Source organism: Zingiber officinale, chromosome 3B (genome assembly GCF_018446385.1).
Source record: "Zingiber officinale cultivar Zhangliang chromosome 3B, Zo_v1.1, whole genome shotgun sequence".
In the NCBI taxonomy this organism is placed as follows: domain Eukaryota; kingdom Viridiplantae; phylum Streptophyta; class Magnoliopsida; order Zingiberales; family Zingiberaceae; genus Zingiber; species Zingiber officinale.
In genome coordinates this window covers 34,487,352-34,505,111 of record NC_055991.1, presented here as the reverse complement: position 1 = coordinate 34,505,111, position 17,760 = coordinate 34,487,352, and the positions used below count along the sequence as shown (strand labels likewise).

At 42.2% G+C, this 17,760-nt stretch overlaps 1 protein-coding gene across 4 annotated transcripts; it reads right to left on the bottom strand.

The window, feature by feature from the left end:
• Nucleotides 1-2,255: 2,255 nt before the first annotated feature.
• LOC122056352 (E3 ubiquitin-protein ligase DIS1-like) lies at nt 2,256-8,936 on the bottom strand. 4 transcript variants are annotated; one of them, XM_042618274.1, is made up of 5 exons: nt 8,706-8,936; nt 7,367-7,595; nt 3,684-3,791; nt 3,405-3,503; nt 2,256-2,842 (listed from the first exon to the last, which is right to left on the bottom strand). In XM_042618274.1, the coding sequence occupies exons 2-5, from the start codon at nt 7,574-7,576 to the stop codon at nt 2,522-2,524; spliced, it is 738 nt and encodes a 245-aa protein (XP_042474208.1). In that variant the 5' UTR covers nt 7,577-7,595; nt 8,706-8,936; the 3' UTR covers nt 2,256-2,521. The 4 variants fall into 4 exon arrangements, with proteins under 4 accessions (XP_042474208.1, XP_042474206.1, XP_042474205.1 ...); XM_042618272.1 differs by having other exon boundaries at nt 3,405-3,791; nt 8,681-8,936; XM_042618271.1 differs by having other exon boundaries at nt 3,405-3,791.
• Between the last annotated feature and the right edge of the window lie 8,824 nt (nt 8,937-17,760).

The following is a 17,760-nucleotide window of genomic DNA, read 5'->3' as shown; positions in this document are numbered from 1 at the left end:
AATAAAAGACTTAAATAGCTTTTATTGTAAGGTCTTTAGGTACATATTGAGAAATTTAACCCTAAAATAAAACATGCAATTAACTAATGCTTGAAGTAGTTAAGTAATTAAAATAAAAATCCTCAAAGTGCAATGGATAAATGTCCAAAAGGTCCAACATATATAGAACATGTCTCAGAGATTTGACACCTTCAAAACTTGCTTAGAAAAGATCTACAATAACTATATATTGCTAGTTAATAAAATAGTTGATATAAATGTGTATAATAAGTAATACGATAAAAATACAAAATAATATATTTTTTTAGCATAGGTAGCAAATTAGGCAAGAAGGTACGATCTTTCAGCCTAATAATATATGCATAATTAAGTAATTTTAGGTTTTATAAATACAGTTAAGCATGCTAGAGGTTGATATTGATTGAATGAGGCTCAAACAAAATTAATTCTATTTGGCATGTGAGATTAGGTATATATTATATAGATATATTTTTCATGAACTAATGAAAATGAGAGTGGTAAAATTTCTAACACTAAACAAGTATGATGATACTACTAAACAATCTAAGCACGTAATGCTTAAACTAAACATGAAAAATATGAGCAAATACCTTGTAACTTAAATAGAGAATAAGTCTAAAATAAGTCATTCGTGTTTAGTTCAAATAAGCAATGGAAATAGTATAAAGAATCAAAAGGGTTTTAAAATAAAAATGAGTAGTTAAGAGTAACTCAAAATTCATTGCAACCCAACAATGAAGATTTTAACAATGCAGTGCATCATTCTAAGCTCATATTGTTTTTACTTATATAGGAATTATAAGGTCATGATTCTAATAGGGGGAGAAGTGATTTTGATTTAAAATTAGAAGACAAGCCTTAATCTCATATACTCTATTTTAACTCCTAACGAGTTTTAGGACAAGCATGAGTTTAATTGAAAACAACATATATAAAATGAAGGATATTCTTCTAATTATATCTAAAAGTGTGAATGAAGACAATCATAATTAATGTCTACTAAAAACAAATATTTAAGAGTTTTTTTTCCTAAAAATCCATAGTAATTAAACACATTACTATAATTTGGATGATGGAAAGAATACTAATGGTGCTAATAACCCTTCCACCATGCAACACACGCATAATAAAACACACAATTGAAATCAAACCAAACTTAAGTTGTTATCTGAAACAAACAAAAGTTCATTCATAAAACTAAGAACAAAGGGAACTAACCGACAACCTCTAAAAGTAACTTACTAAGACTCTTGTAAAGCTCAAGCAAGGCTGTTGGTGCCCTATAATCATCACTTTCTTGAAAGGATGTCTATAAACAAATAAAAGCAAAACCTTTCTAATTGCGCTTTTAAGTACATGATTAGTTTGAATCTAACCATTTGGATCAATTGTGTACTATTGATATCTTTGATTGATTGGCAGATCAATTCATTAGGAACTAGCTAGGCTTAATTTTAGAATCCAGTTATGTTTTTTTTCTTCCCATAACAACTCCAACATGATTACGAAAAAAGCTATAACCTCCGTCATTTCACTAGTGGAAATCATATGTTTGATCGACTGGAGAGCAGAAGGTGCACATTATTCTTCTAATTTCAAAGGCTTGATTAACTGGAATATATGCTAGATTAAGCTCGTCCTTAGGAAAGAAACTTATGATTAATTTGTTCCTTTTTGCACCCAAAAAAGAGTGAACTTATTCGTATTTGATCACTAGAGGCAATTAGCAAGACAAACTGTAGTGGGGTACGTGAGTGATCTCTGTAAAGGATATGGAGATCCCTCCTTTTGGGATTTCTTACCTGCCTTCATTTGATTCGGAGATTATGAGGCATCTTGACAAGAACAGCGACCGTTCGCATTCAATTCAATTCTCCACCCACCACCAGAATCCAATTCAAGGAGGTCAACTCATTTCACATCCTGCTTTAAAGGGGGGCATGGCCATGGCGTGCCTTTACCTGGCCCCTCAGGCCAATTCCAAATGCCATTCCGGTCTCTGCTCAATGCCCATGTAGAAAGAAAGGGTTATGGAATTGGTAGGGGACGCACCTAAACGATGGATTCTGTAGAGCCCATGCGTTACGATTTGGATTGGAACTTTGCAGATTTGTCTATACGTTAAAATTCCATCAGACCGCTTTTAACTTTATGTGTAATAATTTTGAAGACTTTTTTATACATCTAAATTTAATAAAAGTGAATGACGTGATACATTATAAATAGATCAGGTATTGGTTAAATTTGAAACTTCATAGTAATTCAACAAAAGAAAGAAGAAAATGAAGTGACTGACTTAGCAGGATACAAGTTCTTATTTACAGCACAGTATTTGCTTTCCCAACTAATTCTCATGCTATTTAAGCGAGTAGAACGGTCACCTAAGCAAAGAGAGTTTTGCTTCAGCTACTACATTACTGATCCGAAAATTTTATGTTAACTAAAACAAGCCTCTGGTAGCTCACAACAACACGAGAAGTTTGGACAAAGAACAAGAGCATCACTGTTCCTTCCAAATTCTTCCGGTTACCCTCAGTTTCAGCTCCTTCCGATCCCCTCCTGAGAAGAACAGGGCCATGTTACGCTGGATGATTAGCCCATCGTAACTGTCTCTCACCTTTCGATGGCTATCGCGAATGCTTCGAGGAACCCCTTGCCAGGTTATCTTCCTCCCGTAGCCTCCAACCTCAAGACTATAGCTGTAGCTTTTGGCTTCACTGTCATCGCCCATAAATCTCAGGAATGCAATGTATACAGGTGATGTGCCCAGCTGAAATGCCTCAAAGTGCAGGCAGAAGTACTGTCCAAAGCAACTGAAAACCTAATAAAGCACAGCATCATTTGTTTGAGTCCATATAGAAAGATGAACAAGATACGAACCATGTTTCTCAGATACTAAGCAACATAATGATCATATTTAATAATATCATCTGAGAGCTTTAGATAATTAGAAAAGAGCTGAAGTTCGTGACAATGGTTTGCTTGCGCAAAAGGTACTAGTTAACAAGGGGGAAAAAATTAAGCTAAGTTTGAGGTAGCGACGACCCCCTTGCTATGATGGACAGTTAATTGCAGAAATCCAGTTTGCAAAGTATTGATCTGGGTAAAGACAATTCAATCCTATTCAATCTGAAAAAAAAAAAAAACAAATAGCAGTCATCCTATGCCTATCTGAGAAGAGACGAGAAAATGCTATCAGTCTGCACAAATATCATGCTCAGCTGAAGAGACATAGATTAACCTAAGAAATTGGAGTGAAGTAAATCTATGTTCCCACGAGTTTTAGGAGGGAACCCACATGATTAACTAGATTACATAGTTAGCAAATCAAAGAAGTTTTAGAAGCAAAAGTATCAGACCAAAATAACAGATAGAGATATTACCGTCAACATCCATGTAGCATTCTCTACCTCATGTGGATTTGACTTTACATATCTATGGTTGAAGGAGCTTCCACTGTGCATGTCAACCTTGTGATCATCCTTCAAGTGAGATACCAAATAAGAAATGTCACCAACAACTGTGCACTCAGATCCAGCATAAGGACAATTGTAGGGTCTAAACATGCATTGTGATTCATGTTTCAGCTTACAGTAGTATGGATATATACCCAAACAACCAAAGCTTTGATATTTGCAGGGCAATTCAAGAGAAGCTGCAACCTTCTCTAATGCAAGGCATCTTATGTTGCCTAGCTCATGCCTGCAAGTGGGGCATCGATTATGAACTCTGGGTTTGCATCCAGAACATAGCGTATGGCCATTTGAGCACTGCATACAAAAGAAAAGAAAAGATTAAAAAAAACATATTCCGCATATTTTTTAGGACAAAAACTTTGAATGATACATAATACATTTGACTATGCCCAAGACTGTAATTGCATAAATAAATTTTTTATTCATGCCTTATATTGTAATTTCATTAACTCTTTTATAATCACATATCAGCTTATTTTTTAACACTTCATCACATTATATTGAAGCTAGGGAAAGCCTACTGAGGCATCCTGTTAACATTGTTTGTCAAAAGTTGTTAAATTTCTGATCAAAGTCTGCTCCAACACTCTTCTATCTCTTCTCTGTTCTTCCTCAGTTTTGTGCTTCTTCTTCCTCCTTCTCTGCTCCTCTGTTCAGTTGTTGTTGGAAGTAAACCCCATGTAATTTTTCTCACTCACCTTTTCTTTCTATACGAATTTCAATCTCATTCTCTGAGCAAATGAAAAAAACATGTCCTCACAACATAAAGTCATCATCAAATATATTTGTCTCAGCTATTTGAATTTTACCCCTCTAATGTACTTCCTACCAGGATATCCTCACAAGAGAAAATCTCATCACATATTAATTGATAAATCCCAAAGCTAGAATATTAACAAAATAGAAAAGAGTTTATCCCTATAAATTGCAACAATTAGATAGATGGCTCATTGGGATGCACAAAGCACTATTTATGGTACTCCTAAATTGTATTTTAGGTGCTTCCAAATTATATCATAGATGTAACTAAAATTGTGTCCCATATGCTACAAAGTTATGCTGTAGATGCCACCAAATTGTATTATAGTTGTTGCAAAATTGCATCATAAGTGCTATCAATTTGTATTATGGATCTATTGAATTGTATCCTAGGCACTAATATATTGGTCCTATAAAAATTTAAGATAAGGACTATCTAATTATATTGTAGGTGCTCGCTACCAAATTAATATTATAGATACTATCAAATTGTATCTTAGGTTCTATGATATTAGAAGAAAACAATAGTGTTTTAAATTCATGCATAAATCTACTTTAGAATTCATACAGGAATGAGCGTACCAATTTAGTCATGGTGACCAATTTTAATTCTAGGTTTAATTATATCCACTATATTAATTAGGGTCACAATAAGATCTTGATCATGCCTATTTAGTCAAGATTAGGTCTTCATCACGCCCTAAAAAGATAAGATCACATTCGCAAAGTCAAGGTTAAGTTTGATTTTAATTGGGCTAATAGCCAACTTGGGGTTGGAGGAAACTTAGGATTTGATTAGGTCAAACTCATAACTTAGGCTTTATCTGTCAATCAAATGTTATGAGCCTTTCCTTGTGACCTTATTGTTTCCCTTAGATTCACCTAACATGTATAGTCGAGCTTGATTGAGGTTTGATCACTCAACAGATTAGTGATGAATGGAACAAATGAGCTCATGCCCTTTAAAACTTTACTTTCTTTAGAATTCTTCTTAAGGCTTTTTCTCCTTTCAATTTTCTTTATTCATTCTAGCTTTCTAATTCAATCCAATTTTCTCAATTTGATTAATAGAAATGATGATATGTTGTAAATTGTCTTCTTTTGTCATTAGAAGGCAACCGAAGTTTTGGATGATTATCAAACTAATTATGGACACCAAGGACTTTTTTTATTATGACAGAAAACTAATTCATGAAGTAAATTGATATATATGAATTTTGTATACTATGTAAAAAGTCTCTTGATTAATATTTTACACTTGGATTAGTTGATCATATCAACTCGTACATTTTTTTTTTGGGTGTTTACTCCTATTATGGTCAGATCACAGCAAATAGAGAAGTCTGCTAGGATTTTAATCCTATCTTGAACTTCCATTTGTGATGCGCTAGAGGTGCTGACGTGTTAGGACAAATATTAGAGTTGGGTTTGATTCACATGAGCTAGTTTGAGGTCATGTTGCTTGTTATGTGTATTCAACTCAATCAAGTCGTGGCTTGTCCAAAGCTTATATAGTTTTAACTATTGTCAATAGTTGTTGGAAATGAGGTTAAAGAGATGTTCTCCCTTTATAGACCTTAGAGCGAGTGCACGACTAATAAAAGATAGGCATAAGGCAGAGTTCTCACTGTTATGCCTGGCATTACTTGGTAATCAGTGCATTACAGAGACATGTATCTAAGCACATGTATTCTAGCCAACAGTTGAGCCCTTATAAGATACTCACTTTTGTATTAGGTTTCAAAAAAGTGAAATTTCATACAGTAATATTATCTTCCAAAATTTTAAAATTCTTCTTCTCCACTTTGATAAGAACTTGGCATTTAACCTACTTTACCAGTGATTCAATTTACCACACCAGCAGAAGCTTAAGTTCTTCTATTCTCGCACACTTAATCAGTTAGTTGCCTTGGTCATGTCCTCCCTTCACCAGAACTGCATTCACTTCAATCGAACTGCACCAGATTCTTTAAGGTCACTCGAGTTTGCTATTGCCATCTTTTAGTAAAGATTTCAAGCTCATTCTTGCCGGTTCAAAGTGAAATTAGCTACGCTTGTTGATCTAGCATGACTTTTGTTTGCTGCACTCTTAGTAGTGGGAGACTTGTGAGGCCCCTTCACCAATCTTAACCCTCTAGGCTAACTGAGAGTTAAAAGACTTGTGTGACTCGGATAAGCTACTTGTGCAGTGTCATTCTCTTAAGAATGTCCATCAAGGTGCACAACCTTAGCATCCTAGATCTTATATCCCACATCACCAAACACAACATTTGCTTCTTCCAAATCCTTGTACTTTAGAAATAGATGTTGAAGTGCACATCAACCTGGTCCTCAGCAAAGTGAGCAAGCTTAAGGCAAAGAACATGATCCTCCAATCAAAGCAGATCAATTGAGGCAAACCTACTCAAAGGGTAAGTGGAAGACTTTACTATTCAACTTGTGCAAGCTAAGTGCAAAGAGAAAGAAATATCCCTAAACTAAGAGTAATTTACTGCCGAACAAACTTAATCATCTACAACTAACCAAATCCATGCCTTATATTTATCATAACTATTTGAGTTGACTACTTGAATCATATTCTTCTATTATGCCCTTGCATAATAGCTTATAATATTTAGTTGATTAAAGAATTTTTCCTTATATTAACCAGATTTCTACTTTTTCTTCCATTTCTCCTTCCACCTTCCATATCAAAAAGATACAACTCCTCTAGCTGCAAAATTAATCAATCGCCTCTGAACATCTATAATCTTCTCAATCCATCTACTGTCATCATATATATTGGACTACAACTAATTCAGCCACTATTTGTTCTATTAATGATAGCTCCATCCATAATTTTTAGATACAAGACTCCTAAAATTTTTAATCGAAGGAATTTCATATTCATCCATCTTATTTGTTCTCTTTATTTTTTTCTTGTTAGTGAAAATAATTTAACACGAACAAACAATACAAAACTAGATACTGCAAAATATCAATGGCAAATACAAACCAAAAATCAGTAGGCCATCCAACAGAACAGCAAACATGGATTAACACAAGGTTTCTGTGAGGTCAAAGATAAGAGAGGTAAATAACAAGAGAAAAAAAGAATGTATTTGTAAAACCTGATGGATTGGAGGGTACATTGCATTTAGGCACACAGGACATTCCAAAAGCTCACGCACGCTGCTTGCGTCAGCAAGATTTGCCTTTGCAGAAAGCTGAGTATGATCATTTATTTGCTCGCTTACTTCCACCATATCTTCATTTTTAGGAGGATCAATAACCTCAGGATTGTCTCTCACCTCATCATAGTAAGTAGCATCAGGTGCCATGAGGAGATACTATTATGTTCTACATGCAAAGTTAACCAAGTCAATCAAATTAATTTTCCCAAAATCAAATCACACGTAGAAGAACAATAAGCTGTTTGGTATATGGTCTTAGGTCTGGTACAGGGAAAAACAGTGGTGAAACAATCTTCAAAAAAATACATGACAAGGATCTACCAAATGGAAGTTGTATGAGTAGATCCAGAAACTAAATTTTCAATCAATACCAGTTGATACATTCATCACAAAATTTGCAAAGCAGGCCCAGGAGTTATGTGGTTCAAGCAGGAAGATATATGATCGCTATTAAATGGAAGTAATTGATGGCCCTAACGAGGAGACAAAGGGCCGTAAGAAGAGAGGGCAAAGTTCAACATGTGACGCTGCCTCCTTGTCAACTGAAAATGTAAACACGGCTTAGCATGTCACGCGGCATTCAAAAGGAAAGGTTCGACACAAGTTACGAGTTGGTGTTCGACCTACTTCAATCATCTTAAAATGTGAACACGCCACACTGCCTTCTTACCTATTCACAACCTTCCTAATCCTTGCGACTATATCTGAGAGTTTTTAAGACAGTCAAGCTGAATACCAAACCAGACTCCTACTTTTAGAAAATTCCAGGGAAACCAGACAATGATTGGCAAGCAAATTAAGTACCGAAGATGTTAACTGTTAACTACATGGTGTCTCTCGCATAAATCCATCCATCAAATCCCTAAAAATCACAAAGGAGCAAAACCTCTTTGTTGAAAATAAAAACAGACTAATACCGATCATAATCTTGAATTCTTTATGCGCTACACATATCGACTCGAAAATCTCAAAAGTACCACACAGAAGGTCCATAGTGCATTCCCATAGATCCAAGCAAGCGTATCGAAAAAAATGGAAAATAAAGCAAGAGACGAACATATAGGTATAAAATTTTGCTCCGTCCGCATCTAGTGTCCTCCAAAGAGACCAACAAAAGTACGATCATTAGACACAAATGATCGGATCAAACTCCTCCAAATTACAACTCCAGAGAGAAAAACCGGACCGCGAATCAAGAACAAGATGCAAAAGATATTCAAGAAAAAACTGAAAAATAAAAAACGAACTCACTCTTGGAAGCGACTCGCGACCATACCTCACGAGGAAAAGGAGAAACCAACAGCAGCAGCAAGAGGGAGGTCAGATTTCCCTTGGGCGAGGCTCAAAGGGGGGATTCACCGCTCAACATATCGCCGGAAGAGAATTCGAATTAAAGCCCTTCTCTCCCTCTCCCTCTCCCTCTCCCTCTCCCTCGGGAAGAATAAAATAAAAAAAATAGTTGCGGTCTGCTGTTCCCGGGCACGTCGCCTTTAAGCGGTGCCTGCTCCCCTTCGAAGCGGAAGGCCGGAGCCTGCTCACTCTTAAAAGCGTGCCGTTGAAGCAATTCGAAACGGTAGGCGGCAAAGTCAAGGAGATGCGGGCCCCGCTGGGCATCAGAACTTGTAGCCACCGTCGGATCTCAATCATACCGTCCACCTGTTAGCTGATTCGGCTTAATTTAACAGGCTAATTGCCATTTTGAATTTGAAATCGCTGGTGTACCAAACTTGAATAAATAAATGATGCGATGCAGTTGCGTTTGGCAGAGTACTTCTCTTATAGGCTAATAAATATTTATCGAAATTTTTCGAAAATTATCAACATATTATTTTCGTTATTTTGCATCAGAATAATTTTAAATAATTTATAAAATATTATTTATTAATAATTTAAAAATTACATATATATATATAAGCAAATATATATTTATGCTTCAATTATCTATTTTATCAAAATAGAAATAGCCTAAATAAACTAAATCAAACTATTTGCATTTTTAAAAAATATATATTATAATTAAACAAACACACCTCTTATATCTAAATGAATACTTAATTCTTTTTTATGTACCTTTAAGTAAACAAAATGAATCAATTTCTTGTTATTTTTTTTACCAAAATAAATTCTAGTTAAGTTTTTTTTATCCCAAAATGGTGGCGTTTGCTAATTATAAACAAATACACTTATCATAGCTAAACAAAACTATTATAACTAAATAATATTGATCCGGTGGTAAGGACGGGGAATCACTCGATGGCAGGAGGTCAACGACACGTGGAGGTCAATGCTCAAGAGGGTCAATCCCAAGGTCATGGCGAGCGACCGGAGGTCGTGCCGAGCGGAGTGGCGGGATCGACCCAGCATCCGGCCGACCGGACATCTGGCCAAGGGTCTCCCGAACCGGACGAAAGACAGCCCAACCAGGGGTCGGGTTTCTGATGCTCAAGGTAACGGAGTCTATGGGTCAGGCGGACAGGTCGCTCGGCCGAGCCACAGGATGATAGGGCGCAATTCCATCTGAGCACAAGAGCAGGACTTCCTCGCCCGGGACGAGGTATGCGCATTCCCAGAGGCCATGAGTGCCGAGCGGCTGGTCCGCTCGGCCCGGGAACAGGCAAGTGGCGCAAGGGGACAAAAGAGACAACTGGTAACATCATCCTCGAGACACCTGCTGCCAACAAACAACGTGGTCGGCGGCCGGAGCGGACAGAGTATCGTACGGTGGAGGTTTCCACTGTCACGTCAGAGATATGCTCGGACGATTGCGGAATGGCGTTAGGCATGCTTTTCTGACACAACAAACTGAGGTATGTTTGGGGAAGCGTGCACGCATCAAGAAGCATGCCCGCGCCTCCCCGGGGTCCTATATAAGGACCCCTAGACTTTGACGGAGGTATGCAATCTTGATCACTGTAGCCACAGTAGCGTTACTTTGCTCTTCTTCTTCTCTGCCTGACTTGAGCGTCGGAGGGTAGTCGCCGGGAAGCCCCTCCCGGCTCGGCTTCTTTGCAGGTTCGCCGGAGATCCACATCACCAGTCGGAGACAATGGAGAGCGCCACGTCCCTAGTGTCCATCAACTCAGCGCTCAGACAGGATCAAATTGGCGCCGTCTGTGAGAACGCACCTGAATCCGAGCAGAGACGATGGAAGAAGCTGGACGCCAACTCATGGTGACGCTCTCCCCCGAAGAATTAGACGCGCTCATCCAAGCGCGGGCGGCCAAGATAGTCGAGCAGCAGCAAAAGGCTCAAGCCGATCGGTTAGCACAACAGGCAACGTCGGCATCAAGCGGTCGGGCGGTACCGGACGACCGGTCGGAGCAGCTCTCAATATGGGGCTAGAACAAAGGTCCGGTCGACACTCAGGTGGAAGCTCCGCCCGCCCTGATACCGATCCATTGGGCTTTATTCCAAACGTCGTCAGAAGTCGCTCAGGCCAACCTTGACCGAGGATCTTCGTCAAACGAAGCCCCCGCGCGGGACAATAGAAAAGGCAAGGCGCCACGGACAGACTCGTCCCCCGAGCGGATCAATAGACAGTTCTCCAAGGCCATCCTGCGCGACCCACTACCGAGGCATTACGCGCCTCCGGCGATCGGGGAATACAATGGGACCACTGACCCGGACGACCACTGGGTAAGTTCGACAACACCGCCACTTTACATCAATATACAGATAGGGTGAAGTGCCGAGTGTTCCTCACCACTCTTTCGGGGTCGGCATAACGGTGGTTCCGGAGGCTGCCGGACGGATCAATAACAAACTTCAAAGAGTTCCGCACGACCTTTCTCCACCACTTCGTAAGCAGCAGACGCTATCAGAAAACCAGCGTCAGTCTATTCGCCATCAAGCAAGGACTGAGGGAGTCGCTCCGAGCTTACATCCAACGCTTCAACCAGGTGGCTATGGACATCCCGACGGTCACCTCGGAAACTATGATGAACGCGTTCACACAGAGGCTTGTGGACGGTGAGTTCTTCTGATCGCTTATCCGAAAGCCGCCTCGCAGCTACGACCATATGTTGAACAAGGCCAACGAGTACATCAACGTGGAGGAAGCTCAGATGGCGAGGAAAAAGGAAGCACCACCCAAACCACAAGCTCATGCTGAGCGGAAGCCGCCTTCCAATTACCAACCACCGAGGGGACCAGGGGTAGAAGCAGCCCGACCTCATCAGCAGGCAAGACCGCACGTCGTTCAACAAGTAGCGGCTGATCGACCTAAATCGAAAGGGAAGGTATGGACTCCCATGTTTTGCTCGCTCCATCAGTCAGCAACTCACAACACCTGCGACTGTCGGAGCCTCCCCCCTATCGCTCATCCTACGCCGAGGAGCTATCGCCGTCGATCACCTTCACCGAATCAACGACATCAACACCGAAGTCCCGCCCCGCGTACGGAAAGAAGATCTCCCGAGCGGCAACATAACCAGCAGCACAGGGTCATTCCTCGGGCATCACATGAAAGACCCCGACAATCCGCTCGGGAGGAGGAGAATAGGGGCAATGCGTCAAGGGGTGAAATCAACATCATCACCGGATGGCCGACCGGAGGTGACTTCAATAGGGCAAGGAAGGCGCACGCCAGGCAGCTGACGATCCATGCGGTTGGCTGCAGCCAGGAGCAGGCGAGCGGGCTCGAGATCAGCTTTGGGCCAAGGGACCTCGAAGGAGTTGAAGTCCCGCATGATGACGCCCTCATCATCCGAGCGGTAATAGCTAACTACACTATTCACCGCATCTTTATTGATACAGGCAACTCGGTCAACATAATCTTCCGGAAGGCCTTCGACCAATTACAAATCGACCGAGCCAAGTTGCTTCTGATGACAACCCCCATCTACGGGTTCACCAGTAATGAAGTTTTGCCGGTCGGACAGGTCAGGTTGGCTATCTCGTTGGGGGAGGAGCCACTCAGAAGAACGCGGACCGCCAACTTCATCGTGGTCAACACTCCCTCCGCGTACAATGTTATCCTGGGACGACCAACTCTCAACGAGTTCCGAGCGGTCGTCTCCACCTTCTGCCAGAAGATCAAGTTCCCGGTGGAAGACCAAGTAGGGGAGGTCCGAGGAGATCAGCTTGTCGCTCGGCGATGCTATGTAGAGATGGTCCGAGCCGAGACTAAATCCGCTCGGAAAATGCCACGAGTCGAGGTAAACGGTATAACCGAAAAGCCACCTTCTCTAGTTTATGAAGAAAAGGAGGAGGTACAGATCCACCCTGCCCGACCGGAGGCCACGACTTTCATAGCATCCGACCTGGAAGCAAGCCAGAAAGAGAAGCTGATCAGATGCCTCCAGAAAAATTACGACATTTTTGCTTGGTCGACCCACGAGTTGCCAGGAGTTTCGCTGAGCATAGCGCAGCATGAGCTTCACGTCCGACCGGATGCTCGGCCGGTAAAGCAAAGGAAGAGGGACTACAGTGCTGAACATAATATCATCATCCGAGCGGAGGTGGAGAAGCTCTTGGAGGCCGACCATATAAGGGAGGTGCAGTTCCCGAGCTGGCTCGCAAACGTGGTGCTGGTCTCCAAGCTAGGGAACAAATGGAGAGTTTGCATTGACTTCCGGGATCTGAACAAGGCCTGCCCGAAGGATTTCTACCCTCTACCCCGGATCGATCAACTAGTAGACTCCACAACCGGGTGCGAGCTGATATGCATGTTGGATGCTTATCAGGGCTACCATCAAGTGCCGCTCGCCCGAGGAGACCAAGAGAAGGTCAGTTTCGTCACTGCGGACGACACTTACTATTACAACGTAATGCCATTCGGGCTGAAGAACGCAGGAGCTACCTACCAGCGGCTGATGGACAAGGTATTCCGGGAGCAAATCGGGCCCAACTTGGAAGTATACGTAGATGATATACTTATTAAATCCTTCCGAGCGGCGGACCTTTATGCAGACTTGGAAGAAACTTTCCAGGCACTGAGGAGATACGGGGTCAAGCTGAACCCCCAGAAGTGCTTGTTCGGAGCAAAAGGCGGGCGTTTCTTGGGCTATATTGTGACCGAGCGGGGCATAGAGGCGAATCCCAGCAAGGTGAAAGCATTGCAAGATATGCTACCTCCCAGAAATCTTCGAGAAGTACAGCGCCTCACCGGTCGGATAACGGCACTATCATGATTCATCTCCTGAACGGTCGATCGAAGCCTCCCTTTCTTCAAGATTCTGGGCAAAGCTACCAAGTTTCAATGGGACGAGGAATGCGATCGGGCGTTCGAGGAGTTGAAGACTTATCTCAATTCTTTGCCCGTGCTGGCCAAACCGGCTGTAGGAGAGCCGCTCCGTATTTACTTGTCTTCGACCGAGCATGTTGTGGGCTCGGCATTAGTAAGGCCGAACAGCGAAGGGCAGCCCGTGTACTTCTTAAGCCACATTCTAAAGGATGCTGAATCTCACTACTGTCACACCCCGGGGGAGTCTCTGTCCGAAAAAATTTCAGCAGCACCTCCCCTGTACGGGTGACAATCTGAAGCATTTCTACAGACATAATATACATCAGCCACAGGCGGCTGGAATATACACACAACCACGCAGTTATATGTAAAGCAGCCCACTCGGTTGTACCAAAACCAAAACACAACGGAAAATGACAGAAACCAAATACAAACCAAAACACAAAACTGATAGTCGATTAGGCTTACACAACCAACAACCAATACAAAATACCATATAACAACATCAACGCTCCAGAAGCAAAATCGGAGTACAGAGCTAAACACACTGATACATAAAACAAATAAAACTTAACGGAAACTATAGTCTTCTGATGTGACGTGGAAACCGGCAGCCAGGATACTCCCAAGCGACCATAACAATTTGGTACCTGAAAAATATAGTGTCAACGGGGGTGAGTTCAACAACTCAGCGAATACCAATGGACATGCCTAGTAAGATATATCTAACAATAATCAACATGGAATACAGCTTCCTAATCATATATAGGAAAAATACAAAACTGAAAGGTAACTGAGGAAGCTGTACTCACCAGGAACTCCTATCCAGACAAAAGGGTCGTCAAACCGAGAGTGTCATATATCCTGTATGCATGTCAAACATATGCATCTAACCAAATGCAGCAAATAAATGCAGCAAGCACAAGCAATAAATGCATCAATGCATATGATGCCAATGACATGGTCACCCCTGACGCCACTCAGCCATCTTACACACAATGGTGAGACTGAGTGGGTAGGGCTGTGACAACCGTGCACTCTGATGTCACTACTCCTGATGAGTGACCGAGTGGACGGGATGTTGTCGGAGTACACACATACTCCTACCCCAAATCATAAATGGGGGAGCGCAATGCTCTCATCTCTCGGTACACCATGACGGGGAGGGATCCCTGACGTGCTACCACGCTACGTCACACTACCCATGAGCGGACCAACGGAGCACCGAACAGAGCAAAACTGACGTGCTACCACGCTGCATCACGCTACCCATGAGCGGACCAACGGAGCACCGAACAGTGATAAAACTAGCGATATGCTCTACAATAATGGAGCAGCCTATCATGCAGCATGAAATCATATAAATGGTGCATGACACTAAGAATGACAATATCCTGAACCAAATCCTTATATATATAAAAAAATATGTACCCTAGTACCAGTAAGTCAAATCCACAGATCTAGGGTATACAGGTCCTCTATGGTATAACAACCTAGGTCCTGAACATATCCACCTCCATAAAATATGTACCAACAATATGCATGGATCAAAGCAAAAGGGTCTAGGTACACAGATCAGATATGATATAAAAAAAATATAGGTACACATGCCAGATAATAAAAATCTAGAATCTAGTCCTAAACTCAGTAAAGCATGGTATGTCACTTACTCTAGGAACTAAGGTACTCATGGCAATAATCGCGAGGTATAAACATGGTTACATAACAAGCGACAAAACAGAATATGCTATGGATATCAAACCGTGACATACCAAAGACAAACATGATCATTTCTTGTAGCTATAAAATACTATGCATATCCAATTGACAATATTATAAAAGATAAGTCAAGAGGTACCCGCCTCCAATAGAAAGGATCATATCCGCAATAGATCCTTCGTCGAGACACCGTCTCAAATCAAAGTCCTGTATCACCAATATATACATTTTTATTTAGCTACAAAACGAATAGCTAAAATAAAAGTCCTTAAAGTTAAATTAGGGTAAAATCCTAAACCATAATCCTCAACCTGTTCTTACCCACTGTTAGCGGAGGTTGCTGCCGGATCTAGTGATTGCAGCAAGGTGGGGTCAAAATCTCCACTCGAATACCCCTAAACTAAATTGGCAGGTTACTCTCGGATGAAGAGTGTCACTGTGGTAGTGTGCCATGGCAGATAAGATCAACGACACTAGAGTAACCAACTCAAAGGAAATCAGGGGAAAAGTAGGATCAGTGTAGCACCTGATTGGGCACCGTGGCCTGCTCCAGTGAGCGGGGAAATCGGCCGGAAGCTAGGGCATAGCTGAAACTAGGAAATTCGTGTGCCTGACTTCTGGCAAGTGATCACAGCCAAGAATGAACGAACGACGGCCGAATCAGACCTGGGCAGTCGGTGCTGGTGAGAAATCCTTACGCCAGTGCTCGACGAGGATGCGGTCATAAGTCGCAGGCGCGGTGGGGGCGGCATTAGTGATTAGGGCACGGGGAAATCGGTGACACTGCTGATCATAGAATAAGAGGAAGAAGCGGCGACGTCAGCCAAGCACAGTGGTGGTCGACTAGGGCAAAAAGAGAAATCGGCCGGCGCTCGTGTGGTGTGGTGGGAAAAGAATGGAAATCGGCGCGCGGCTCGGCAAGGTGGCGCCGTCGGGTGGAGGACGAAGAGCTCGGGAGGATTGAGGAGGAAATCGGCAGAGACATCTGCGGTTTGCGGCTCGGAGAGGAACGGTTTGGGCAAGGGGAAGGAGAAGGCGTGGGTGAGGCTCGACACGCGGCAAAGAGGAGGAAACGGCGACAAATGAAGAAATAAAAAATAAAAAGAAAAGAAAAGGAAATAAAGAAAATCAACATTTCCTCGCTAAAACGGGGTAGCCTAAACAGGCTTTCCTAGACCCTGTTTTTACCCCCGTTAACTCGTCCGTACGAGCTCCGAAAAATTCCCGAAAAATTTTCAAAATTTCTGAAAAATTCCCTTATTATTATTCACCATTTTTCGGTATTTTAGATTCTCTCCCACTAATAAAAATTTGGTCCCCAAATTTCTTTATCTACCATCAGCAAGACTAACAGGTAAAAAGTATAAATGCTGAACGGTAAATTAAATCATATATCTCAAGTGAAAAGATGGGGTATCGAGCTTGGATAGTATCCTCGAGCTCTCAGGTAGCCTCCTTATCGGAATGATGCTACTATCCGACTTTAACCAGTCGGATCATCTTGTTCTACAACTGACGCTCTTTCCGGTCCAGAATCCATACCAGAACCTCCTCATAAGTGACGTTAGGCTGAACGAAAACTGAGATATTTGTCAACACATGTGTCGGGTCGGGAATATATCTCCTCAGCATAGATACACGGAATACGTCGTGAACGCCTGCCAGGGACGGGGGTAGTGCCAGCCGGTAAGCTACCGCTCCAATCCTCTCCAAGATCTGGAAAGGTCCAATGTATCGCGGAGCTAGCTTACCTCTGAGGTCAAATCTCTTCACCCCTTTTGTGGGTGAAGCTCGCAGACATACATGGTCGCTTGTAGAAAACTCCAGGGGTCTGCGTCTCCGATCAGCATAACTCTCCTGGCGGTCCTGCGCCTCTGACATCCTCCGTCTGATAGTACGGACAAACTCTGCCTCATGCTGAGCTCTATGAGGTCCCAACAGCTGGGCCTCCCCAACCTCATCCCAGAGGGTGGGTGTCCAACAGGGTCTACCTTACAATGCCTCAAACGGTGCCATCTGGATAGCCGAATGCAAGCCGTTGTTGTAGGCGAACTCTACCAATGCAAATGGTCCTTCCAACTGCTTCCAAAATCTAATACGCATGTCCTCAACAAGTTCTTTAGAGTCTGAATGGTCCGCTCTTACTATCCATCCGTTTGCGGATGGAAAGCTGTACTCAAATAGAGCTGAGTGCCCAAGGCCTGCTGCAGACTCTACCAGAAACGAGACATGAACCGAGAATCTCTATCCGAAATAATAGTCAAAGGGACACCATGTAATCTGATGATCTCCCGACAATACAGATCTGCCAATCGATCCAGGGAATCAGTCTTCCGGATCGCTAAGAAGTGTCCGATTTGGTAAATCGCTCAACGATTACCCAAATCGCGTCATGGCCTCGTCGTGTCTAAGGCATCGCCACAAAGTT

Bases quoted from the DNA above. Each gene is read 5' to 3' on its own strand.
- LOC122056352 (XM_042618272.1), bottom strand. From the start codon at position 7,576: ATGGCACCTGATGCTACTTACTATGATGAGGTGAGAGACAATCCTGAG. The intron at 3,792-7,366 runs GTTTTACAAATA...TTTTGTATGCAG, and splicing joins TGTACCCTCCAATCCATCAG to TGCTCAAATGGCCATACGCT. The intron at 2,843-3,404 runs GTAATATCTCTA...GTGCTTTATTAG, and splicing joins ATGCTACATGGATGTTGACG to GTTTTCAGTTGCTTTGGACA.